This window comes from Magallana gigas, chromosome 8 (assembly GCF_963853765.1).
Source record: "Magallana gigas chromosome 8, xbMagGiga1.1, whole genome shotgun sequence".
In the NCBI taxonomy this organism is placed as follows: domain Eukaryota; kingdom Metazoa; phylum Mollusca; class Bivalvia; order Ostreida; family Ostreidae; genus Magallana; species Magallana gigas.
The window spans coordinates 11,288,850-11,316,604 of record NC_088860.1 but is presented as its reverse complement, the minus strand read 5'-3'; the positions used below and the strand labels follow the sequence as shown (position 1 = coordinate 11,316,604).

At 34.6% G+C, this 27,755-nt stretch overlaps 3 protein-coding genes across 4 annotated transcripts; 1 reads left to right on the top strand and 2 right to left on the bottom strand.

Annotated features, from left to right (window-relative positions):
• Window positions 1-3,285: 3,285 nt before the first annotated feature.
• LOC105327610 (protein ECT2) lies at window positions 3,286-19,185 on the bottom strand. Of its 2 annotated transcripts, XM_066068412.1 has the most exons (23): window positions 19,066-19,134; window positions 17,329-17,412; window positions 15,456-15,529; window positions 14,875-15,054; window positions 14,562-14,648; window positions 13,793-13,900; window positions 11,725-11,823; window positions 11,442-11,541; window positions 10,991-11,106; window positions 10,834-10,896; window positions 10,365-10,590; window positions 9,962-10,086; window positions 9,470-9,658; window positions 9,022-9,132; window positions 8,619-8,715; window positions 8,163-8,244; window positions 7,985-8,063; window positions 7,232-7,351; window positions 6,744-6,882; window positions 6,347-6,501; window positions 5,733-5,818; window positions 5,338-5,524; window positions 3,286-4,936 (listed from the first exon to the last, which is right to left on the bottom strand). In XM_066068412.1, exons 1-23 carry the CDS (start codon window positions 19,109-19,111, stop codon window positions 4,784-4,786), a joined length of 2,706 nt encoding a protein of 901 aa, XP_065924484.1. In that variant the 5' UTR covers window positions 19,112-19,134; the 3' UTR covers window positions 3,286-4,783. The 2 variants fall into 2 exon arrangements, with proteins under 2 accessions (XP_065924484.1, XP_065924485.1); XM_066068413.1 differs by lacking the exon at window positions 17,329-17,412 and having other exon boundaries at window positions 19,066-19,185.
• A 141-nt stretch (window positions 19,186-19,326) lies between these two features.
• On the top strand, window positions 19,327-21,476 carry LOC117690134 (octanoyl-[acyl-carrier-protein]:protein N-octanoyltransferase LIPT2, mitochondrial). The gene is made up of 3 exons (XM_034473428.2): window positions 19,327-19,474; window positions 19,573-20,119; window positions 21,157-21,476. The coding sequence occupies exons 2-3, from the start codon at window positions 19,663-19,665 to the stop codon at window positions 21,459-21,461; spliced, it is 762 nt and encodes a 253-aa protein (XP_034329319.2). The 5' UTR covers window positions 19,327-19,474; window positions 19,573-19,662; the 3' UTR covers window positions 21,462-21,476.
• A 142-nt stretch (window positions 21,477-21,618) lies between these two features.
• LOC109618044 (cilia- and flagella-associated protein 300) lies at window positions 21,619-27,459 on the bottom strand. The gene is made up of 7 exons (XM_066068414.1): window positions 27,264-27,459; window positions 25,580-25,661; window positions 25,289-25,358; window positions 24,759-24,925; window positions 23,044-23,216; window positions 22,125-22,191; window positions 21,619-21,933 (listed from the first exon to the last, which is right to left on the bottom strand). The coding sequence occupies exons 1-7, from the start codon at window positions 27,362-27,364 to the stop codon at window positions 21,805-21,807; spliced, it is 789 nt and encodes a 262-aa protein (XP_065924486.1). The 5' UTR covers window positions 27,365-27,459; the 3' UTR covers window positions 21,619-21,804.
• Window positions 27,460-27,755: the final 296 nt, after the last annotated feature.

Sequence of the window (27,755 nt, the reverse complement as noted above, 5' to 3'; positions counted from 1 at the left end):
TACAATAAGTGTTGAAAAGTGGCGCACTTACGAGGCTAAACAATACGTGAAAGCCCCCCCCCCCCCCCCTCCAACCACCAATTCCTGTCTTCAACTCCTTAACTCATTTTACAGAGAGTACCATTGTTTATTGAAATGCACACATTTTTGTGACCCTGTATGCAAAAAATAAGCAATTTTTTTTTTATCACAAAGCCACGAACAAAATAAAACACTTTAGTATTTGTGCTGTTTTGATGAGGGTTCCATTTGAAATACTACATGTGATAACTTGAAAGAATTTCCGTAGGCTATTTTGTTGTGTGGATCGGCAAATGTTCGAGACTCTCGGTGTCAGTACACAAACTACGGAAATCGTCGATTATCTTTTATTAATTAATATCAAGAACTACCAGTTCATATATACACTATATACGTAAACACTTTATACAATAGATTTGAAAAAAAAGAGGAAAGTTAGATTACATATCACTTAGATTTTTGAATTGCGAACTGCGTTCCAGAACGCAGTTCACTTTTCAATTGCAGATTAGCCCGAATCTCAAAAACTATAGATGACCACTCCACCATATTTTAAGGCGCTAATGCTATACCACCAGTAGATGACCCTGGAGATTTCATACATTAATTATGAATTATAAATTTTGAATTGCGAACTGCGTTCTAGATGACCCTGGAAATTTCATACCTCATACCTCTACCTAACTGCGAAGAGCGAACTGCGTTCTAAAAACTGATGGCCGGGGGGAGGGGGGTCTGAGGCATATAAAGAAATTTGAATTTTGCAGGGGAGAGGGGGCTTGAGCCCCCTACCCCCCCCCCCCATCCTAGATCTGCGGGTGCATGTACTTAAAAAAAAACATTATCATATAAACCAATAAATAATTTTATAATCTTTAAACACAACACAGTTTCGAAATAAATTAATGCCCTACACTTGCTTCGGTTAAAACAAACATCTTTTCTACTAGTAAATCCCTGTTATGTAGTACAAGCATGCCTAAGACTTCTATGATGTAATCGGTTAAATTACTGTCCAGGACAAATATGCTCCCCCCCCCCCTTTGAATCCCCAACCAGGGCTCTGTCCTCGACCTGATAGGGCTTAAGGCGGCCCCTGGACCTCCGGTCGCAATGGATTTGCCTCACTAAAATGTCTCCTCAGAAAACAAGCCCAACTCTCCGGAAAAATGCCTGCATCCTCAAGCGATAGGCTTCAATGTGACTGCATGCATATGTCTTGCAGGGAGATGTAGCCTTTAGAGTGCTCTAAAAGTTGTTGGTTTATTATGTATACATACACTTATATATATAACATTGGCATAAAAAATTGGGCAAATATATAGTAACAGCAAATGGTATGGGCTTGTGTCCAGCCATCTTCCCAAGTTAAGCCGGGGTTTCTGATCCGCTCCACTCTACATATACTACAGCGGAGCGGATCGGACCCTTGACTTGGGAAGGGCGTCCAACCTCGTTGGATACATATTTACCCCAATCACCAGTTACTTTGCATTGTATTATATGTATAAACCGAACCAGGCATAGCGCCAAACTGGACATGCACTTCATCCATAATATTGCCATAACCTTGACCTTCAGAGCGACCGGCGAAGGTCAAGGGAATGGACTATAATAAGCAGATACTGTTTTTGCCAAAACTATTGACATATAATAAGACACAGGCAATTCCTTCCTTCCCAATGTAATATTGATACTACTTTTGGCAGGGGCACTGGTATTAGCGCGGCGACCATGCTCGTTTGTCGTCGCCGAGGACACAGGGGCTAATGTAAGATCGTCAACAGATTTCAGACAATGCTCGTCTATTGTATCTACAGGTTATAGATTTCAGACAATGCTCGTCTATTGTATCTACAGGTTATAGATTTCAGACAATGCTCGTCTATTGTATCTACAGGTTATAGATTTCAGACAATGCTCGTCTATTGTATCTACAGGTTATGCATTTCTATGATGACAACAGCTCTAAATAATTTCAAACACGCTTGACCTTCAAAGACCTCGGACCAAATCAAATTTAGTTAATGTTTAAATAATTGTCGTGCAAGCCAATTAATTATTACTTCTCCTTATACATTTCTTCACATAAAAAACGACATTTGATTTAATTTGTCACTGGTATATTCCAATATATAGTTGAAGATCTAGAAGCAATGGGTTGCCATCACTACTTCAGCGTATGATTATTCCAAATAAAAACGAACTTCAAAATCAAACTCGTGCACCATAATGCAAATCGACAAAACAAAACAATCCTATTCTAAACATGACTGGCAGACCGCTATTTTAAACTTGTAAGTTCTAATTATATCAACCATTACATAATTTAAAATTCTCAAACCAATGTAAACATCTACAAAACACCACCAACCACCAATCACACTCCAAAGGATGATTTGGCTACCTCTTAAATAAAAAAATAAAATAAAATTTAGTAGCCTGTTAAATCCATTCTGTACCATATACATAAGGATGCTGATTGTTTCTGCCACGTCTATTTACTTTCTTCTGTAAGAATATGAATTTTTAACTACATTGAGTTCATCTAATAATTCTGACAGACGGACGAACCAATGGAAATTCAAAATGTGCTGGTGCATATGTCCCGTTGCCAGTTTCGTGCGCGGATCTAGACAATTGTTGCAAGGTGGAGGGGGGGGGGGGGGGGGGGCGGCAAGGGATGATTTTGTTTTCCAGTCGGGTCCAAGGTCCGTTTCAGAAATTAAACAATGTGAATTCATTAAATTTGAATTTTCCTAAGAAGGGGGTGATTCCTGACCCCCCCCCCTTCCTTAAATCCGCGCATGAAACGTATACCATGCATATCGGTTAGCCTTCTGCTGATAAATACTGGTCATCCATTTTCATTTGAAAATGATTTCCTCATAATGTAGAGGAGAAATGTAGAGTGTTTGCTTCTAAGTACGTCTTGAGTATCAAAGTGACGGAACCTGACTTTGTTGCAGTTGTTAAACTGTATTTCATAACTGTGTTGTGCTGTTTCTTCCGTATCTCAGGATTGCGCATTTTTTTTTATTAGGACTCACATTTATTTCAATCATGTCCAAATCTTGAATTTTCGTTTAATATTGCATTAATATTCAGTTGTTTCCATATGCCAATCCTTGTGTCAGCAATGAATAACATCGTCCGTTCATCAATCAACATGGTATTTTTTTTCAAGGTTTCCTAATACAATTCAAAATTGTCAAAAAACGATAACCATAAGATCTTTTTATAAATGAAACAAACACCGGTACATCTGATGTTTTAGCATTCTTTACTGACGTCATTGCGTGCTATGGCACTGCCTTCATCATACACAACCTTTCTCATCACACTGTGGACTACATGTCTATGTTACATAATTTACAGTTGTCACACATAACAAACATCAGGTACAGGGTGGGGTAAAAATGACTGTCATCACATTATACTTAAAACTAAGATGATTTGGCCAAGGCTGTACCAAGACAGACCTACCTTTTGTACAATGCTGTAGACCAAAAATTAAAGCAGATTCCTGTCGACTCTATCACAGAACAAGAAAAAATGGTTACGGTACAAATAATGTACAGTGTAAATGATAGATTACATCAAATGTGACCTTGATCCCCAACTTTATAATATTTAAAAGATAATAATGGTGTAGGCATAGATAAATGATCTGAATACTGCATTTTCATACACTTGTACACAGAAAAACATTGAAACTGTATCTAATGAACAAATCTATGATGTATATAGTGAGGAAAAACAAACCTCCTTACTACTTCTTATGTTCTTTTGCACCTTTACACTTAAAATAACATCATAATACATTTTGTACTTCTTGAAAGAAGATGTAGATACATGTTTCTTGTACTCTGAGAGGGAACCATGTTCAGTGCAAAGATTTTAAAGAATGACTATAAACTTGGGATGTTAACTGCTCATGTTTACGATTGTCTACACTTCACTTGGGAGGTTGGGTTCTCCTGTTTGTCTACACTAGCTACTGTCTAGACAATTACTTAATAAAGTTCACTAAACCTTACAACCCCAGAAAACGGAGAGGAACTCGCATTCATGTACTTAAAAGTGATTGTACGCTGTATCTCATTTCAGGGCATCAATAAAAAGAAAATCTGAGATACATTGTAATTCTATTATTCTGGAACAATTGGAACATCAGTCAAAAATCAATTACCTTTATGTGTACCTCTTAACTCATAAAGATTTGAAAATGTGAAATGGGGAAATATTTTTAGAAATAAAAACCAAGCAATTTTTGTTTAAAAAAACAGTTAAAAATACAAAAACCACATCAATCAGATCTAAGTAAAAGAGAAAGAAAAAAAGAAGGAATCATTAAAGCATTTCTCTGCTAATTATGCATAAAACAAGGCACTTGACATTCTTAGCTTCCACTTCCAAAATGTTTCTTCCACGCCTGGAGCACACAGTGCAAGTTTCATTGCAAGTTCTGTACAGTTACAAAATAAATAGCACTTTTTCAGTTAACTCTCACTCGATCGTTTTTGCCAACATATTCTTTGAACCGCACTTTAAACTTCTGTGGAGATACTTTTACTCGTATGTACAAGAATTCAAAACATGCTGGTAGTAAACCAAGAATGATATCACTCCCAACATATATTTTTTCTTTCCACTTGATTGACTGTAAGTTGAGATATAAGTAATTGACTTCATTTGGTCACCCCTTCTCATTTGTGTCAGATTACAGACTAGGACATTTCACTGTCATATCTTTGCCCAGTTAGCTGGGAGGCTTCATGAGTCGACTGTTGTAGTCGTTCATGTTAGAGTGTTCCATGGGGGTCTGGAGGGAGTAGGCCCCCAGACTGACTGTGTCCTCCTCCTGGTACAGGGTGGTAGAGCTGGGGTAGCTACTCAGCATCGAGATGGAGTCCTGTAGATACAGAAAAGCAAACAATGGAATTCAATAAATAACCTAGATAGTAAGGTAAAAGTAGTGCAATTTTCTGGACACTCTGTTATGAACAAAAACATTCTCAAATTCACTCCTGGTAAACAGTAAATGAGATAATTGAGATAAACCACCACTCAAATTCCCAAAATAAACTAAGAGCATTCATTTTCAATCCTTTTGATTATACCTGTAACATTTTATAAGATATGTCATTAATCATGTAGACCCCCCCCCACCAATAAATTTATACTTTTATTAGAATTAAATGTTTCTTACCAACGTATCATTTGAGTAAGTCTACATGTACATGTAATTATAGCTACAGATGTACATGTCTATTAAGAATCAAAGTACTACTAAGTCTACAGGTAACAACTTACAGTGAGGTCCATACAGCTGGCCTGTCTGCGGTTGAACAGATCACCACCACGTCGCGGCGTGCCCATCACATTGATGGTGTTGTGGTTGTTTTCGTGGGAGAATGGACTGAGAACACTGGACACTGCTCTTTTTAATCTACTGGGTGTCTTGTTGAAGGAAAATGCCCTACTGACTCGTTTACCAATTCTGTCAATAAAACATTACCAATATTCATCACTTGTTGTCGCAAATAATATTTTATCAAGTTAAATTATCCAGTAATCGACCTCGTGAAGTAATGATCACAGATTACACCTGTAGTAGCAAATCTATTGCACAAAAGAAAAATAATTCTAGCAATGACGGGAACAATGCTTTGATAAAATGTACTTGCTATTCTACTTAATGAACGTACTTGGCGGCCCTGCTGAATGTGCTCCTCCCCAGGATGGAGGTGTTGATTTGTAGGTCCCGCCCCTCCACTGTGGCGATCAGTCCCTCCTATTTCACATCAAGGAAAAAACACAAATCAATGTTCATTCCTTACACTTGCTATAAAGTTCGGAATACGTATGCATAAATAACCTCTGGTTTGTTCTGTTCACAATACCCAAGGTGGACAAAAAATTGTGTTTGATAATGTTATATATATCTTAGTAATATACCATGATTTTTTACATGTAAAGTTTCTTTTGACCTTATCTATCAAAGCCACTTTAATCAACCGGTATATTACAGATATGCAGTCTGCATATTATTGTATATCCATATCCATAAGTTCTGTGTCTTTAACTGGTATTTCATCTAGAATGTACATGTATGTATGATATTTATTTGAAATTAATAAATCCACATTTTAGCACTGATCTGATTTTGAAAGTTCATACATACATTACATACAAACATGTTTGTATGCATGACATTCCACCAAAGATGCTAAACAGACTACAAATGTATGCCATCTTTTATTAAAGTGGAGAGAAAGACAACCCCTTGCTCACAGAAGAAGATCATACAAATTGCACTCACATGATCAGCCAGACACTTGGTCTGGGCGATTGATTTGGCCAGGGAGGTCAGGAACTGAACTTTGTTTACATCCGTCTCGTCCACCATGAAACTGTAAAGCTTGTCTTTGTCATCAGGATGTGATTTAAAAATGATTCCGAAACTGTTCTGACAATCTGCAATTCCAAAGCATCATTGATATACAAGTATATGTAAATTTTATTCTTTATATGTTAAAATCAATTATGATCATTTTATCTGTAGAAAAGACCTTATTGAAACACTGACAGTTTTGCTCTTCCAGTCATGGCATGAACAAAGAAAAAAATGACTCAAACTAACCCATCTTTCTTTTTCACAGAAACTAACACATCCTGCTTACAGTGTCCCCTTGTGTATTAATTACACACAGCCCTACCTTCGGACTCCCTGTAGTTGATGATCCGTTTGACCGTCTTCAGTTGTAACAGACCCAGGTGTTTGTATGGCTTCTGGGGACTCCTCCTGAGGGCGGGGCTCTTGGCAGTACTACCATGCTTGGTTCTCCTCTTACAGATCTAATAATATATGTGCATACATAAGTAAAGGTGTGGGAAACACTGAACAAACCTACAAAATAGCCATGAACATGTATCAATTCAACTTAATATCTTTTTTTTTTTTTTTTTTACTGCAGAATCGATTTAGTTTGTTGTAATTCAATTTTAGAAGATTTCATGGCTACTCCTTATCCACAATTTAACATCTTTAATAAATCATTAAACTCAGTATTTATCAGTATTGTACATGTACATAGGAGCAAATCCACAAAATTAAATCCCAACCAATCATTTTTAAAAATTCACAAAAATTGGCCTACATGAATTTAATAATTTGACAGTAAATATTAATTCATTGTCAACAAACCTCTAGCGTATCTGTAAATAGAAACAAGGACAGAGGGAAGCTTCGTCCACTCAGCTCGTCCGACAGTTCTATCACATCAGCCTTCGTCACAAAACTCCGATGGGAGGACAAAATTGTTGCCTGCAGTATAAAGGCATAAACAAATATGTACCGGTAGTCCTCCTACTTCATTACAACAAAAGTACTTTATGAATACTATGAAATAAACATACAATATGTACATGTGTTATATGAATCCATACACAAATATTTATAAATGTTTGAGAACATCTTAATTGTAATGCAAATGCATAAATCTATCTACCATTGACTTTATTCATCATTCTAAATGATTTAAGAATCAAAATCACAATTGCAAATTACATGTAGTATAGGCCATAGAATTAATCTTTTAGTAATAAAATGTAAAGCAACTTGAAATTACTAAAGCTAGAGATACCAGAAGAAAAGCAAAGAATATAACTTACAACAGAACCATTTTAACAAGAGAGCTTGGACTTTGGGTAGTTGTCTCAAACAGCAATGTGATTTAGGTCTGTCAATTGCATTGCTAGCCACTCAGCTGTGGCTCTTTGATATCAACAAGAATTGTCTGGCTTTTGAGCAAAGACTACACAATCCTTGTATATTTCATTTGAAACCAGCATCATTTTTAACTTGTTTTGATGCAGGTAAAAGGTTACATCCTACTGAAAGTCCAAGGTCTTGTTAAAATAATTCTAGATACAATAGCATCTAAACAGAAATACTTACCGGACAATTATCAATTTCATTCATAATATCAAACATCACAACCTGGTTTTCTGTTTTCCTTTTATCTTCATTGATATGTCTGTAAACAGAAGCCATGAAATGTGTCATTCCTATATACATAGATGTACATTTCATAGATGTACACTTCATTTAGCAATGAAAAGAAAAGTGTGCTTACGTCATAATTTCTTTAAGAAGATCAATTGCATTTTCCAGTCTTTCATAATCTGGGTTATCCTGACTGGTTTTCTTTAAAATATCTACAAAAAAGAAAACAGCTATATTTTTCTAAAAAAAAAGGAATGGCAGATATGTTGACTAATCACAAATTTATTTGCTAGATGACATTAGATATGTTGGGGCCAACACTTTTGAGCCCTTGTGATCTGTGATCCAGCAAATATGATTAATTTAATTATCAAATTACCAGTAGTGCCAAGTACAGTTATTACAGATTTAATGATTTCTTAAAAATCATTAAGTTGTGTGACTTTAAATGTAACATCACTCAGTCAAGTTTTTTTAATAATTTTTGGTACAATTAATTTTGCACTTAAATATAGGTACTTAAATATACTAAAATCTTCAAGAGTTAATATTTCTTGTCAATACCATTTCAGTGATCAGACATTACCTCCCAATAGAAGCGACACACTGGGCAGTCTCTGTACGGGCCGAATCAACAGCTCCGTCAAACTCTGACGCCCACACTCAGGCTTACTCTGACACACCTGTAACACACAACACATATAGTAAAGAGTTCTTCAACACACCTGTAATACACAACACACATATATATCAAAATACAGAGTTCTGACAAATTCTACATCCTTACATTTAAAGGATTACTTGTAGATATAAACCATTTTCAAAAAAAAAAAAAAAAAATAGGAAGAAAATCATGGAATGTGGTAGGAGTGATATCCAAAATGACTGATGGCCATGTTCTGAGCCCAATCTGAGGCAGTCCATTGTGCCAGAGAAAATGCTTATAAATAAAAACCCACCAAACAGCATAATCAGTGAATCAATCTTACCTTGAGGAAAGCATGGAATCTTGTATTGGATTTATCACATTTGGTTATGGTTTCCTTGGTCTGCTCAAAGTAATTCACAAATGGAGGATACGCTTTCAGCATGGCTTCAGCCTGAAAAGTAAACCAATCAGAATTAATTATAGATAAAACACTGTAAAAACAATATTTACCACGGAGGACTATCTAGAGGCCTGCGTAGCAGAATAGGTGCTCACATTGTGTTATAGAGATTGGGAATTCCAGTGAACGCTCACATGTGCATGTTCAACTGAACACATATCAAGAAAGAAACTGCAAACATTTTTTTTTTGCTCTAATTACTGTTTGAAGACAAATCTGATCGAAACAAGTGTCAAAATCTAACTAATGATGCAACCAAACTGTCCTTACCACATATGAATTATTTTCTGATCAGTCTTTCTTGAAATGAGTCAAATGACCTACTTACATGCTGTGATATGACCTGGCCCACAAGACAATCTTCTGTCCAGTTTTCCATGAGGGCCATCAGTTCATCTTTGATTTCACAGTGGACTTTGTAGATGGGAGGAATGTTTCCAAAAATTAGTTTGATGTCTTGTGCAGCCAAAATGGCACCATGGTATTGATTGGGTTTCTCTATTTCAGATTTAAAAACCTACAAACATGACGATACAACGTAAAGTAATGCCATGTTGACAGTTAATGATTTCTGTTATCCTGAAACAATGATTTCTAGAAATAATTTAAACACCTTACTGATACATATTGGGCTTAATGTTTGAGACAGTCTAATGTGCTAATTACAAGGGAAAAATGCATTCCAGAATATCATATAAATGACTTTACTTGCTTAATGTGTAGCATATGAATGCACACAAGCATCTAGACTTTATATTTTATGATTTGTTGGAGCAATAGTTGTCCACTTAATAGACATACTGCAATTTGTACAGCTTACATTTAAAATAGTATGCAAAATGGCCACATAGTTCTTCTCGGTTTGCAGTAACTCCATGACAACCTGTTGTCTGGGTGATAACTTGGATGGAACAGCCTTTGACTTCTCCTCAATCTCAGTTGTTTCTTTAAAAAGATTAATGCATAATTACATAAGATATACATGCACATGTAAATAAACAGTTGTCATGAAATACTTATTTTGCTACAGAAAGCCAACTTTAACTCATTTTTTTAAGTATATAAATGCTTGTGCTACATTTGATTCACTGTAAAACATGAGAGATCACATTTCATTCAAACTAAATTGGATAAATCAACAAATTTACAAATTAAGGTATGCTGTTAAATTGATAAAGACTACAGCAATGACAAAGCACTATGCTACAGAGACGAATACTCACCCGTCAGTACATCTGATTTATCTGGTGTATTGGAGGCGTCCAGGAATGAGCTAGGGCTCATGGATATCCGGCTATACTCGCTACTCGAGCGCCGCTTGTAGAGAGGGGAGTCCAGCTCTCCTTCTGCGGCCAGCTGGGCAATATTCTCCTTCAGCCTCTTGCGTTTCCTTGACTTGGAGCCGGACATACACCGGCCAGGTGTAAACAAAGAACCAGGGGTTGTCTCCTACATTAATTCCAAGCAAAACAATAATAAAATCTTAGTAACTCTTGGTTTCTTTACGTAATCGTCTTCACAATTTGATTAGGACCTCTCTTGTAAGAAGTACATAAATTTAATAGTACATTAATTTAAAGCAGTACTTTTTTCAAATTTTCCTTTTTTATTCCTAGCCAGCATTTCTTATGTTAAGTTTCCTTAAATATATTCTACATGTATGTAGTACATTTAAAAACCTAACTTTCTTACCTTCTGATATTCATAAAACCTTTCATCTGAACAAGCTTCCATTTGTAGACTTCCCCAAAACCACTGCAAATGCACAGATATATTTTGACATTTATATGCAAATATGTACATTTAATCAAATAAAAACAAAATTTTCAATTGCAATCAAATTTCAAACCTCAGCTCTGACAATGAAATGTGGAAGCACTATGTCTTTGGGTAGCACTGGAGTTTGCTGATCATCCACTACCAAATGTGTACAGTCCTCATCCCCTATCTCAGCAAATATCCCACCTGTGTGAAGAAAGCTCATTATAAAAGGTAGTTGTATTTTTTTGGTAAATTTTGTGTCATTCAAAAGATTACCTTAGCATTATCATCAATAGCAAACTACAGTATCAAACACCTTATTCAAAGGTAAGAAAAAGTAAGTTGTCTACATCTATTTTACAAATACCACATTTAATACCATTACATTTTTTTTTTATAATTTGTGTCTTTTCCTTCTTTGTATGAATATATGTTCATTGAAAAAGAGATTACAATGTACATGTACTTTGTAACCAAACTGCATTTTAAAAAGTCAGTTTTGGATATCAAGTAATTCAATATCAAAAAATAAAACAAACCATTTTCTACAGTCAATTCTTCCATATGCTTCTTCTCTTCCTCAGTAAAACCATAAAAACACAAGCAGCACTTGTAAAATGGGGGTACTCTGTATTGTACCTGAAAAAAGGAAAAACGTTACCATTCTGATTCAACTGCTATAATTTGTAAACATAAAAATTAAAAAAAGTTGTACTTCAAATAATTGTTTTAACTGCAGTTAAAAGTAACATATACACATGATACATGCACATATCAAGATGATGATTTGAATGAAACTAACACAGATTAGCCATTACACACCATTTTGTCATCGGCTTTTATTCCCACCACATCTTTGTCTGCCCATACTTTGTAGATCCAGTCTGGTTTGACAATAGGAGTCCCTAAACTACTGGCAAGCTACAATTACAACCACAGAGAATACAGGAAAATGAACTACTAGTAGCTATCCTACATACATGTACATGTGTCTGTTATTCCAATTAGCATAACTCAATACAATATGTACAAATTTATTAAACATATCCCTGATAATTCTTAAAAAAATAATTGATCCCCCCCCCCTCCCAAAAAAGTGTAATGATGAATGTTTATTGTAAATGATTATGGTAAATGCTTTTCATATTGTACATGCATATCATCTCCTTTATACTCAGTATGAATCAATATTCAATAAGCCTTGTGAAGAATAACGCAGCCTCTTCTGCTTATAAAATCAACCAAAATTTGCTATGAGATGCAGTCTGCTTTGACCTACCCTGCATTTGGGACCATCTGTGTGGTCAAGTTGAGTGACTTTGACTTAACCTGTATTTGTGACCGTCTGTGCAGTCCCTATGCGGTGAGTGACTTTGACCTACCCTGTATTTGGGACCGTCTGTGCAGTCCCTATGCGGTGAGTGACTTTGACCTACCCTGTATTTGTTAGTGCTGAAACGAATACCATAAATCAGTATTCGAATATTCGTGAGTGCTATTCGATTCGTATTCGAATATTCGAAGACTTCATAGACAATGTATTAAGCATATATGATAGTTTGTATTACTAAGTGAGTGTATGTGTGGACTGCTTAAACATGTCAGTTCGAAGTTGACACTTAATGCATGAGTATCCATTGAATTGGGTGCGCATTTAATTTTTAAGCAAATAATTATATACTGATTTTTAAAAAATTTCCATCAACTACAATCAAAAGATTTATTACTTCTTTAATAATATACAGTCCTGACGCCTGGATGAGACCGATACGTAACTTCGTAAGTCAGTCCAAATAGTTCTCCCATGTTTGATATAGTATTAAACAGAAAACTGATAACGCTCATAACTCCGGAAATGTTCTGTTTATTTAAAAAAAAAAAAAAAAATTATATCGAGGTATCTTTTAAAAAAAGCTTTCAATGTACCTTTCGATATTAACTCTCCGTAGCTCACACTCGTTCAAACAGTTAAGCAACTTTTTTCTTCAGCGTCTGACATGAATTGAAAAATCCAGAATGTTTGTCTCCGTTCGATGTAAACCCTGCTTTTACTTTCAAGGTAAACACACATGGCGGAAGAGTCTATTACTGGGTTAAGTAATAGACCCTACCAAGCATGGCTTTCATAGATGGCTTTATATTTACTTTCGTTCCGAGTAAAATGAAATAACACGATGCTGCATAGTTTACAGTGCTTGATATGGGTGTTTAACATGTGATTGAATATTCGAATGCTAAATATACATTCGAATATTAGAAATTTACTATTCATTCGCGAATATTCGAACATTCGTTTCAGCACTAGTATTTGTGACCGTCTGTGCAGTCCCTATGCGGTGAGTGACTTTGACCTACCCTGTATTTGTGACTGTCTGTGCAGTCCCTATGCGGTGGGTGACTTTGACCTACCCTGTATTTGTGACCGTCTGTGCAGTCCCTATGCGGTGACTTTGACCTACCCTGTATTTGGGACCGTCTGTGCAGTCCCTATGCGGTGGATGACTTTGACCTACCCTGTATTTCTGACTGTCTGTGCAGTCCCTATGCGGTGACTTTGACCTACCCTGTATTTAGGACCGTCTGTGCAGTCCCTATGCGGTGAGTGACTTTGACCTACCCTGTATTTGTGACTGTCTGTGCAGTCCCTATGCGGTGAGTGATTTTGACCTACCCTGTATTTGGGACCCTCTGTGCAGTCTGCTTTGAGATGTGTGACTTTAACCTACCCTGTATTTGGGACCGTCTGTGCAGTCCCTATGCGGTTAGTGACTTTGGCCTACCCTGTATTTGGGACCATCTGTGCAGTCCGCTTTGTGGTGAGTGACTTTGACCTACCCTGTATTTGGGACCATCTGTGCAGTCCGCTATGCGGTGAGTGACTTTGACCTACCCTGTATTTGGGACCGTCTGTGCAGTCTGCTATGAGATGAGTGACTTTGGCAGACACGTCTCTACGTATACTTCCTCCCATGTGGTGCACTATCTCTGCTAGGGGTCTCTGAGAAAACATAAATGACACACCATTATGTATACAAAATCCCACAACTACATCAGTAAGTCAGGCAAACATACAAATACATGAATACCTGAACAACTCCTTTCAGAAATCCTTTATAGAAGAAAATGGTAATTTTACAAAGAGTTGCATAAATTCAAAAGAAATTGACGTTTTGAGGCTGTATTCTATGACTAGTAGCTTTAATACAGTAATTTGAAACAGTCTACAACTCTATATGATTACTCATTTGTTTAATAGAACCATTTTAACAAGAGCTTGGACTTTGGGTAGTTGTGTCAAACAGCAATGTGACGTAGGCATGTCTATTTCATTGCTGGCCACTCAGCCGTGGCTCTTTGAAATCAACAAGGTTTGTCTGGCTTTTGAGTTGACTACGCAATCGGTGCATATTTCGACTGAAATCAGTGTCATTTTTCATTTGTTTTGACGCAAGAAATAGACAGCTACGTCAAACCGAATGTCCAAGGTCTTGTTAAAATGGTTCTAATTTCATACGCCTTCTCTACCCTGCAAACAGCCCGATTTAGACCTATAGCACAAAATGTCGATTAAAAATATAAATATCTTAACATCAGAGCTCTGTCAATTTACAATCGTTTTGAACAGAAACTATAAATATAACAATAAATTAGTTACGTACAGCCTCTTGCTTGTCCAAACCAGTGAAGCACAAAATAACTCCCTCCATGGCCGTGTTGTACAATGGTCGGGAATGACAGGGCACCTCCTACAGAGAGAGTAGATTTCTTATGTCATAGCTCATTTATTATGTAATTCATCAAAACATCCAAAACCAGTAAAAAATGTCATCATACACAACATTTTACAGGTAGCTAAATACGTAGCAATTATTTTTACAGATCCTGGAAAATCAATAACTTTTATTTTTCAAATTACAGACATTTTATACTAGTACAGAATTAATTTCTCACAAAATTTTAATGAACACAAACCTTATTTTCTTTGGCACAGTGATAGATGACGGGGGGACCCACTATGTTAGCCTCTGCTTTGGAGAGGTTGTGAAAGACATCTCCCTCGAACTCTGACAAAACAAACACGGTTTCTCTCTCCGAGGCAGTCTGTATGAAGTCTGTACCTGTGTCAGATTTCCGGGGCTTTATACCCAAACTCTGTAAAATACAGTTGTCAATGCATAGGGATGTTCAAACAATGGGTGCAGTTCAAAAGGTCTTCATAGTTTTTATTAATCACAAATTTTTTATGTTATTATCTTTAGTGGGTAATGATGATAAATATTGGAAATTTTAATGAGCAAAAAGTTACTTTGAAGTTCATCTTAATTCAAATAACAACAGAGAGAGAGAGATGTAATACTCTACCAATGGAAAAAGAATGCGCAAGATTATGTCCTTGTAAAAAAAGGACCGTCTTATCAGCACGTACACAAACACATCAATACTTCTTCTATCATTCATTCAGCCTTGGGAAATAGCTTTTTTGGGGAACAATAAACTTGACTTTGCCTGAATAGCCAGTGAAGATAAGTCATTATATCCCATGCAACTCTTACTTTTAAAGCTGCCCTCAATTCTTCATTCTCCTGAGTAGTTTCCCCTACCAATACTACCTGCAGGGGCCTTTCCTCTGTAAAGAAGAGAATCTTTTTATTTTCTACACGTGATCAATAATTTCAAGAAGAAGTTTTACATGGCGTGCAAAGAGTATATGCAAACCTAATATAACCTGATTTTAAATCATGTAAATTTATTTTTACAATTTGTTTTTCTTTAAAGTTTGAATAAACTTAAAGGAAAATTATGTCAAAGTAAATAAAACTCCATCATGATAAAATATAAACTTGTTATAGTTTGTTAAAATTAAGTTAAAGATAACTATGCCAGTTTATAAACAAAACACCAAAAAAACAACAGTCAGTTTTAAAGCTGCTTGGACCTATTGTATATATGTAAATTCTATTGACAGTTTTACAAACAATGAAAGCAATGCAGTAGTTTTCCTGATCGTTTAAGTTAAACTTCTTAGAATTAGGTGATGTAGAAAGCGTGTTTACTCAATAAAACTTTTCTAACATAAAATGTTGCCTCTTATATAGTAATACGTCTCGATGTTGAAACACATGTCTGGTTATAAAAGGTCTAGGATTTTGGTATTCACCACCAATAATGTAAACTACTTTTACAAAAGTGATTCAGCTGATCAAAACAATCCATTGATCAGTTTGTGTACAAGGGACAGATTCTACAAGACTTGTATTATTTTGTAAAAACTTTTTATAACTTTCTAAAAGAATTGGTTTGTTTAAGAAATGAAGTTTGATGCTGCAATGGGAATTTTTTTTTTTTTTTTTTTTACCAAACAGCTTTATAGTACCAGACTGTAATATTAATACATTATATAAATTGAATACATGTATTTTACATATAATATTGCTAATTAACTTTTTACAAGATAAAGATATACATGTAACAAACAGCATATAAAATCCAGCACCCAGTTTACACATTAAATAGTACACAGTCTATTTAAGTATAATTAAGGAGGAATGAGACACAAAGTAAAAATCTGATTTTAATGTGCATGAGGGGACATATGATAATACTCAAAATATAATCTGACACTGTTTAAAATTCCATAAAAATTTACAATTTTCGACAATAATTTCTAAACAATTGCACTACGTAAGACAAAAGTAGTTAATCTTATAGACAGCACGCATCCTGTACTTCTTTAAGAGATTATCTTTTATAAATATCTTTTAAGCTCATTTTTTTCTGAATATTTGTAGATGATATGACACCCTTTTGTTGAGGAAATTAGAGAAGAAAAACAAGATAAACAGTTAAGCGTTAGTAAAAAACATGAGTGCATGCAGATATCTATAAGCAATATATTCTATACAGTCAGTTAAAATTCGATATCTCGAACACTCATATCTCGAATACTATGGATATGTCGAAGCGGTTTGTAAGTCCCAACCACTTTTTTAAAAAGTATTTTACTCTCGATATCTGGAATACTTGGATATCTCGAAGTTTTTAAACAGTCCCATCTAGTTCAAGATAACAAAGTTTGACAGTATATTATAAATGAACAGGTAAAGACAGATACCAGAATGCTGTAAGATAAGAGTCATTCTTCAAAAATTTGTTCATGCTTATATTGCAATGTTGACTGCCTAAACAGTAACTTAATATACATATACTTAATATCATATTCCTTCACTGTACCATAAATTGCTACACATAATTATACAAGCACCCACACCCATATGCAGTACCACAAGCATATGTACCATATAAAAATATATATACATTTTGTAAACATGTATATTATGGGTGATTAGGTTATTGAATAACTGTAGATAAGGTATATATGTAAATCATATATGTTGCTACTTGCTATCATGATTACAGATGACATACCCCTCATGTAATGTTTGTAGAATGACATTTTTGTCATAGGTGAGTGCCTTAAACGCAGAACACGTGTAGCCCCAATGTCATATGCTATAATGACAGAAAGATGACTTTGGCAAAGAAACAGGTCTTAGGACACTTAAAGCATGCAATTAAAATTATCAAAATTTCCTAAACATGATGATGAATATGAATACACTAGTCTAGCTTAATTCATAACACCATCTATATATTTTTCTGAGTTCTCTTGCTTGAAAAAAACCCACCACAGTTGTGATCACAATGGTGACAATCTAATCAAAATTAGATTCACTCATATACAATCCCTACACACAGGTACATGTAGCAATCTTATGTGAGCAATCAAAGGATCTAATTTTAATTAGAATGTGATAACAACAGTATAGCCTAAAAGTACCTGTATTACAGAACAAATACTGCAGATACATTTTTCTAGCTTAACATACACGATACATGTAACTTGCATTGCATAGTCAAAATTGCCAATTTTCTTACACAGTTTTTCCAATTATATGTGACAAAACCAAATAGCATTGGGTGTCCGTGCCACAATTACTGTGAACAAGATATCAAATAACAAAGGAAACTTCAACAACTAGATATTATTCCCTAAATATGAAAGTCACAGGGGTTTTCCTGGCTTATTTTTGGGCCTGTTTACCGGACCAATTACCAATAGAAAAATCAATATTTTCTATAAATAATAATTCAAGACTTTTCTTCTCAATCAGGTGTCGATCCATAGAGGTTGGAAAGAGCTCTTGATTTTTAAAGACAAAAAAAAAGAGAAAAATAATATAACTTTTTTATAGTTAAGTCATTAGAATCAATGTTTAACCTTGCTGATAATGAAAATACAAAAAGAAACAGCTTTTTTCTTCACTTTTATTTATATCTTTCAGCATAAAAATGAAACTAGTAGTTGTTTTAAGAAATTTATTATTCTCCCAATTTCAAATATTTATGCACCACTTTCCCAAATTCAATGGCCCCTGGACCAGTTTAAAAAACAATTGGAAAAACCCAGTCCCTGTAAGTCAGCTTAATCTGTGATGGGGGAAATGATCTCAAACAGACAAATCCGGTCCTTGGCTAGTGAAGATCGGATTAACAAGATAATCGAAGTTCGCCATCATTTACCATTTTTTTTAATGTTGTGAAAAATGCAAAAGCATGTTTTAATGTAATGACATTGCACTGTTTGATTCACCCAATGTTCATATTATAACACATTTTTGTGCATATTGTCTCAAATATTTACACAACAATGAATATTAGGATTTTGTTATTTAATAAAGGAAAAAAAGAAACTGGTATGATGATTGTGGTTTTTAGCATAGGTGTAAACAAAAATTTTAAACAATTTGTCAAAAGTGAGGTCCATGGATGAATGAGCGCTTGTTGATCATGATAAGACACCAGACTCCGTTATCACTGCAGACTGCTAATTATTGACTCAATTAACATATACGCGCGATGATCTCAATAAAATTGCCCATTGTGAATACTGTACATACTTTCAAATGTGCTGTGAACATAAAAAGCTATAGAGTAGTGATAGAACCATACCAAAACTGGAATTCAAAGAATGCAAACGTGACATGCAGAGAGAAGAGTTCCAAGCGACACTCTACTGTATAGATTTCATTTTGTTTATCAAAACATATGGATCGCATGGATTAAGACTACAAAAATACTTAAAACAAGGAAATAAAACTCTACCGTCATCCTTCTTTGAAGCCTCGAGAGGCTTGGAATCCGTCGCCATTGTTGGCTTACTCCTTTGAAAATGGCGCTGTTTAAATCATACGACGATTTTGATTGGATGATCTAGGCAATTTTATAAAGAAAAGATAAATTGTACTCGCGGCGTGCAAGAAATAAAATCATAAATTAAAATTTAATTATCGTTTTAAAGATCATATTAAAAAGACTGAAAAGGAAACGAATAGACTGTAGACCTTGAACTAAAAATCAATAGAAAAGTTTTTATTAGCCTTTGTGTACGGGTTAACTAGCATTTTGTTTTACTTCTACTTTCATTTTTGCTTTGACCCCAGAAAGTGTTCTGTCACAGAGCCTGTCTAATGCAATGTAATATTTCAGTAATTTTGTATATAGAAAGATAAAGGTAGGTTTTTTTCCTTTAAGGGTTGGGTTAATAAGTGGCTCTTTACTGTGGCAATATTATTTATTCAATTCATATTTTTACATTTCATTTCATTTCAGATATAGAAGGTGCGTAGGACTTTACCTGTATAGCTACCCAAGCGCCAAGTAAAATGCACTGTCACAACTAGCATAGAAACTCAACTGAAAATGAAAAAAGCCTCTCGACTCGTTCAAGTTGTAAATCTTGGTCGCATGGGATTTAAGGAGGCAGAAATAGTCCAGAATAAGTACAAACAGTATCATATCGACTCCCTACATGGTAAAACACCATCGGCAAGTGACACTCTTTTGTTAATTGAACATGACCCTGTGTACACAGTTGGAATCCGCAGCAAGAATTATGATGAAGAAACTGAGAAAAAACTGCTAGCGACTGGAGCAGACTTTGTCCGTACAGATAGAGGAGGCCTTATTACATATCATGGCCCAGGACAATTAGTCGCATACCCAATCATCAATTTGAAACATTTCAAGTCAAGCATGAAGTGGTATGTGTGTGCATTGGAGAAAACCATGATTGATACGTGTAGGAGGTTTGGTTTGATGGCAAATGCTGACCAAGAGACTGGAGTGTGGATAGAAGACAGAAAAATTGGGGCCATAGGTATACATACATTCCATGTACCAAAAACAAGTTTAAGTTTAAAATTTTTCGGTTACTTCTCACAACAATCACCCCTACATTTTTGGATGCATGTAAATCAACAAAATGACATAGCCCCCCCCCCCCCCCCCCCAAAAAAAAAAAAAAAAAAAAAAACTAGGATGAGAATTTTTTTTTCGTGTACCACAAACTTTTAATTTTTTGCTTGTCAAGACTCTGGCTGCTCCCCCCCCCCCCAACTTTTTAAAGAACAATTCCAATTGCCTGGTAAAGGGCTTTGAATAGATTACAATGTATGCACAGGCACCTAATGTCATATATTTTTCTCATACTAAAAATTATACCCCTCTACCTAAAAATACACCAGTCTGAGAGTCTTTTATTTGCTATTTGTCACATGACCCTGGATGTTTTAATTACTGTCTACCATACAATAACTGCCATGCAGAACACTTTTGATAGGCGTTTCGTGTTTTTTTAGGCAGATGGTATATATTTTTTATTATGAGAAAAATATATAACGTCAGATGCCATACCGGTATATCATAAAAAAATCAACACTAACCCGCTGTCAAATCATTTTCGCAACTTCTACATCCCGGGTTAGTGTTGATTTTTTTATGATATATGGATGCAATAATGTTTAAAATGTAGAAATAGTAGGTCTGTTACAAAAATTCAGGGAAACTGGAGTCGAAACATGGGTCGAAGCGTAAACCGTCTTTGGTTCCGACATTTACACATTTTCCAGAATCAAAATATGAAGGCTTGTGAAGAGAAGTGGATGTAGGCTATACCTGTCCACTTCTCAAAAGAGAATAATAATTACCAGTAGTTATGAATTTGTCAATATTGCACAGATTACCATGATAACAATTTAATGTTTTATTCATTTGAGATTATTAAAAATATCATACTGGTACATGTACTGCATAATTATCCAGTGGTTATAGCTGTTAAATTCTTTTGATTGTAATCAATGTAACATCTGCATGTAAAGGCATTTTAAAATATATATATTCTTTAATATCCTTAAGGAATTCATGGGAGTCGCTTTGTAACAACTCATGGAATATCCCTAAACTGCAACACAGATCTTGACTGGTATAAACACATCGTACCATGTGGAATAGAGGACAAAGGAGTTACTTCCCTTACTGAGGAACTGGAAGAAGAGGTCCAAGTTCAAGATGCATTTTGGCCATTTTTGGAGAGCTTTAAGAAGCAGTTTGATTGTGACTTATCTTTTAAACATCTTTCTGACCAAGATCTTTCAATTTTAAAAGAGAGTGAACTAAAAGTCATACAAATGAGAATAAAATCTGCATTTAAACAAAAATAAACAATACTAGCTACATGTAGTGTGCTTTATGCATGTATTTAAAAAAATAAGTTAAAATCATATACAAAACTTTCCTTTCTTCATTTATTGTATTCCCTCATCACTGAATTAAACAGAATATTGCAACTGAGAAGAAACTGAGAGAATTAATACAAAGCTGTATTTTTGCGAGTCTTTGTCTAGCTGTTTATAATACGTAAATTTTCATGATTTTTTTACCCTGAAATCTGAACATTTTTCCTTGAGACACGAAAATGAAGAACCTCCATGTTGCTTAGATTGGGCAACATCTGCAACATATCTGTTGTAATCAATTCCTAAATTCCGTTACATGTATAATGTATCACTCAAATTCACTTGCACCAAAATTGTGATAAAACACAGTTGCTGTCCTTTTAATAGGGTCCACCACAAGATAAGAGAATGTGTTTTCATGTTCCGTCTTGGCTGGATAAAACATACTGTCTCCATCCTGGCAAGAGAAATATCAATCAATGCATTAAGCAATATGAATGAATGATTTATTTTCTTAAAAATGTTGATTTTTTTTCAAAATGTTACAATATTATTATCTTTTAAATGAAGGATGAAAAGTATTAACATGGTTTTTAGACATCATTCAACATTTATTTTTAATATTTTTTAGATGCAAATAGTACCTACTTTTGCAGTGAGCTTGAACACACAGGATACAATATTAAGTTCTTTAGTTTCTGGATTTTTCTGAACACTAATTGGAAAATAAAAATGCTATTGAATTAAGAAATTGTATAGTATAATGATTATACTTATTACACCAAAACAAACACTACATGTCAGACATATGATTCACAATAAACCTATTACTTTTAACACAAAAATAATGAGCTATCCAAGATGAGTCAGTTGGTTATCACAATATACAATACATGTATACCATACCACAACACAATTTGTACCAGTTTGTAGATGTAGAAAATTTGCTTAAATAATGAGGAAAACTACATATTAGAAATAAACATTGTTTTTCAGCATCCAAGCAATATGATGTAACATTGGATCATGAAGCTTAAAAAAATCTAGGGCTGCATTTTACGAAAGAACATACAACAAACTCGTAAAACGTTTCAGTTTTGTGGAATGATCCTAAAGAACAAAATTTATACAAAACCATTTATAAATAATAAACAATTCAATTTCAATTCATATAAGTATATAATTTTGGAATGAAGTTAAAACATGTACAGCAAAACTCGGTTATAACGAAGTCACTGGGACCTAAGAAATTACTTCGTTATATCCGTAATTCGTTATAACTGTATAAGAAATTCATTAAATTTACATAGCTGGGGATCCAAGATGACTTCGCTATATCCGTAAATTCGCAATATCCGTGTTCGTACTAAACAAGTTTTACTGTACATAGTCATTTTTAAATAATGACCATTTATAAATTTGCATGGTCATAAGTTCTTTTGTAAAACTTATTCTCATTAATAATAGTTTGAAGGTGTATAGATCGACAAAGTTCCACTAAAGATAATTATACCAAATGTTTTTTAAATGAAGAAATAGATAAATGCATCATGAGACCTATGTGTACCTGATGAGATCTTTGTAGACCTGTTTGGTGACATCTAGATAGGGCTGTATTTCATCTTCATATTGGTTGAAGCGGCCACCCAGACAAATGTGGAAAAAGATTCGAAACAAAAACTCATCCCTCTCTGAATCACTATACAAACAGTAGTTATCAGAGTCATCGATCAGCAGCATCTAGAAATGAAGTTGTACAACAGTTTTAAAATTTATAGTGTGATCTATTAGTTCTTGTATATTGTGAATAAAATTATGCAAGTAAAATACCGATACGCCGAGTGCAGAGTAGTACTACAACGAAACAGGTTTATAGTAAGGTGCAAGGCAAAACAATTTTGATTCCTTTTGAATTCAATGAATTACAACAATAATTAGTTATATCTGGTAAGCTTTATTTTCATACCATTTATGACTTGGGGGGGATGAAACTGACTTTGATCAAAGTATGCATGAATTCAATATAAGTGAGTTCACTGTGTAACTGTGTTTTAACTATATAGAGAGCTCTATCTGTATACTGGTACTTTATATTTGTATACACTAGACTTTGACCCGTGCATGCACGGGTTGACATTGTATATGATATCGGATATTTACGAAATAGATGCATCGACACAGAATAATCGAAATGTGTCTCTGCCTATACCACAGTTAAAATGCCTCCGATATACCCGTAATGTGTATAGAAATGTATGTGTCTTGAAGAAAATTAATGAAGCTGCATCGAAAATAACAGTCAAATTATTCATGATAAACCATTTTGAGGCTGTTGATACCTTTCATCTAAAAATTTAATTCATATTAATGAAGAATTCAACACTCTCTCCAGCAACGTTTTTCACTCACTTCGAGCTGACATTCGAAAATATCGGGATTTTTCATATTAAATGCACTGAGTTTGAGTTATCTCCCGTATTTCCTTTGAGGAACAGAATCTATATAACAAATTTTCAATGAAAATTTACACATATTTGTAAAATCGTTTCTAAGTTTATCCATGCCATAGGCGTCGGAAGCAAATTGAAAGTGGGGGGGCTAGACTAATCCTCAGAAATATTGAGAAAAAAGTAATTCCCAAAATCATGGAAATCCTAATCCGTGGGGGGGGGGGAGTATACCTATACTTCCAAAAAAAAAAAATTACTTACCCAAATTTTTTTCCCCAAAAGCATGAAATTCCTAATCCGTGGGGGAGGGGGGGGGGGGGGGGGGGGGGGGGCTAGTATGCTTTTGAATCTAACTTTTCAATCTTTCAAGGTAAATTTAGGAACAATAATCTTTCCTGCGAGAAAAAGTGGGGGGGGGGGGGGGCTGAACCCTCTATCATGCTATGTTTCTAATGGTTAGGTATAACTTTGCAAAAAAAGTGGGGGGGCTAAGCCCCCCCTAGCCCCCCCGGTTCCGACGCCTATGCATGCTAATGTGATATTCTGGAAACAAAAACTAAAGAGCCTCCCGTGATTTAGCGTGAATGTAATGCGCATGCGCAAGATTGTAAAATCCAAAAAATTCATATGATTTCCGGATTTTTTAAAGGAATTTTCGTTGATTATTAATTAGCGAAGCTTGATTAAGAAAAAGTAAAAACAAATTAGTAATCTTCAATTGCCAATAATGTTTAAAATATATAAAACAAATGACAGTACTCTTCCGATTTCTCGGTATTAAAGACAAAAAATTCGAGTCTATTATTTTAATATAGTAGTATAGATATCTTACTTTTCTCAACTCATCTGAGATTGTGAACTCTCCACAGAACTCATCAAAACATTTACTGATATGCCCCGACTCTCTGACGACATTGTTCTCTGTCAGTCTGTCAAAGAAAGTCATGGACAAGACAGAACAGGGCACAGGTTCAGCAGTGACACTTGTAGCTGGAATGCCTGGAAAATGCATAAGGAAAAGTTATCTTACATATTCTAAATAACAAATATTTTGTGCATTTAATATGAATGTATATTATTAAAAATATGGACTTTAAATAGTATCTAGGATTATGACTCATACAGCCATATCAGAAATAATGAATTATTTTTTATCAATAACCAAAACAATGAATTGGGATTTTCATAATACTTAAACTTGTTGTTTTTTTTTTTTTTTGGGATAAGCTCCCCCTTTTCAATAACAATGCTATGTGCCTGATATTAGACAAACACAAGTGAATAAGAAAAAGTCTATATATATGCATTATAATTAGCATAAGTTTATACTCTTTAAGAAATGTGTAGCTAACTGTAACATACCAACTACTGTCCATTTGTCTCCTGATATCATCCGTAAATTGGAAATCACATTTGGATCTTTCATAAAATCCTGTTGAATTGATCATAAATTAAAAAATAAATGGATAGCTCATATTATCCATGGTAAGATTTCAGATTTCACCCCTTATCTGCTTGTAAGTGACTATATATAGATGAATGCTTTGTCCTGATTAGGACCTGATATCATAAAACACATATTGCAAGAACATTTCATAATCTTCAGATCTGTTTTGCTTTTACTCAAAGTATACATGTATAATATATTATTACCTTAGCAAAGTCATCCTTTTGGTAGGGTTGAAATGGCTGGTCAAAGCTGAACATCTGTACACACAGTCTCCCTTTCATAGACCTAGGAAGAAGTATTACATTTATATACTGCTCTGAAAGTAGGTTCTGATTAGTTTCCAAGTTTAATCCTGAAGTAGGGTTATGGTTATATAATTTAATTCTGGTTGTAACACAGCATTTGACTGGATAGAAAAATTTAGTTAAATTAGTATAACCTGGCTTGCACGTCACAAGATACGTCACAATGCACCACCGTCAAAAACATACTAATCCGCTTGACGTTACGTTTGAAAATTCGAACAGATTAGTATTTTAAAAAGTAAAGCGAACTCAATTTTTACAGTAAATCACAGGAAATTAAATTATAAGGAATAAACTCAATATCTACCCAAGTTATACACATATAACCTGGGTTGGAGCAATTTACGCTTTTTATACTCTGCTTCGCGGATTATAAAGCGTAAATTAACTGCCCCAACCCAGGTTATACTCGCATAACTTAATAAATTATTTCAGAGTTTAACAATATTTCTGTTCCATAATAATTGTTCTATATTTCTAATGCAACCTTATAATCCACTGAAAAATTTTCTCCTCTATCTCAATTACTGCATAGTTTACATGTCCAATGTACATATATGTGGCGATTCAGCTTGTCATCGCATAAGCCATTTGCCTATAGATGTCCAAGTGAATACAGCATGTTGGCCACACACAGTGCTAGGTGGGTGGGTTCTGAAGGTCTAGAATTTATCCCTAATATCTGGGGCATGGATATCAAAGTGATAAACAAGTATAATTATTATACATGTATATTATAAGCTGTATAGGCTCATACACACTTTCTAAGCCTAAAATATGGTCAAAGGTCCTAAAATCAACAGGGTCCAAATTTCGACGGTGTTTAATTTATCTTAATTTTGTTTACATCTCGCTCGTTTTCGCAGAAATAAGAGAAATTTTGTATGCATATGATACTATGATAGACTAGCAATCAACTGGCTTAGTATTTATTAAAATGCATTTCAAACAAGTAAGAAATTAATTTATGAATTTTTCCTCACAAAGAACAGCAAATTTTGTTAATCCACCATTACCCTGAATTTAAATCATCGTAACACAAAAATATAAACACTATGACAAAACACATGGTGTATCGTCTGCAAAGACCAAAGATTCATTAATGAAAAACAAGTAATGTTGTGAGGATAAATTTAACTGACAAGACAATGGAGAGCAATCGTCGAATTTAGGACCCAGTAATGGCGGCCCCCGTAATTTTGTTGAGGAATTTATACTTTGTATATTGAAATAACAAAATGTAAAAAGGTTGATCAAATTATGTTAACACAGCAAGCTATGATTGATATTCATGATAAATGTCTTAGCTTTCAAAATTATTACTCATTTTATCTGAAAAGAGGACCTATAGATAAAGACTGTCGAAATATGGGCACACAAGGATATATACACTTTTCTCAAATCTTTTACAGTTGTATTACATGGAAAGTCTTATGAAAAATTGAATATAAAAATCAATAGCAAAATTCTGGCAAAATGAAAATACAGCGTTTCTTTAATTTAACAGAAATTTTCTTTATGAAGAACAAATTCGCGACTATTCAAAATGAATGAGCGTCTCTAGCAACAATGCTGTACAAACCATTTCAAGAAGAATTCTTTGTTCTCTTTCGTATCGAAAGAAGGAAATTTTCTTCCATCCAAAAACTGGAACGTATACTTCGGACCATTATCACCTGACATCTTTCTTTTCGAGAAAATTCTTGTTTTGTCGTGCGGCAAACATGAAAATCTTTTTTATGCTTGTAAATGATCTTAGTCAAAAAAGTGTTTGTGAGAGAGAAAACAACTTGTTCCTTTAATAGGTCGCTCAGGTGAAATGCAATAGTCTGGTACCCGCGCCCGCCACTTCGTTTTTCACTTCGTTTTGGCTATATGACAAATGAAGTCTTTTAAGCCTAGTTCTCGAAATCATGAAAATCATGAAAAAAATGAATCAGCCCCCCAGCCCCCCCGGTTCCAACGCCTATGTACCCTACCGCATCTTCTTGTCTTTTGAATCTTTAACTGTTACGATATGTTATTTTCCTTGGCAAGTAGTTTATAATCTCTATTTGAATTACGCACATTTTTA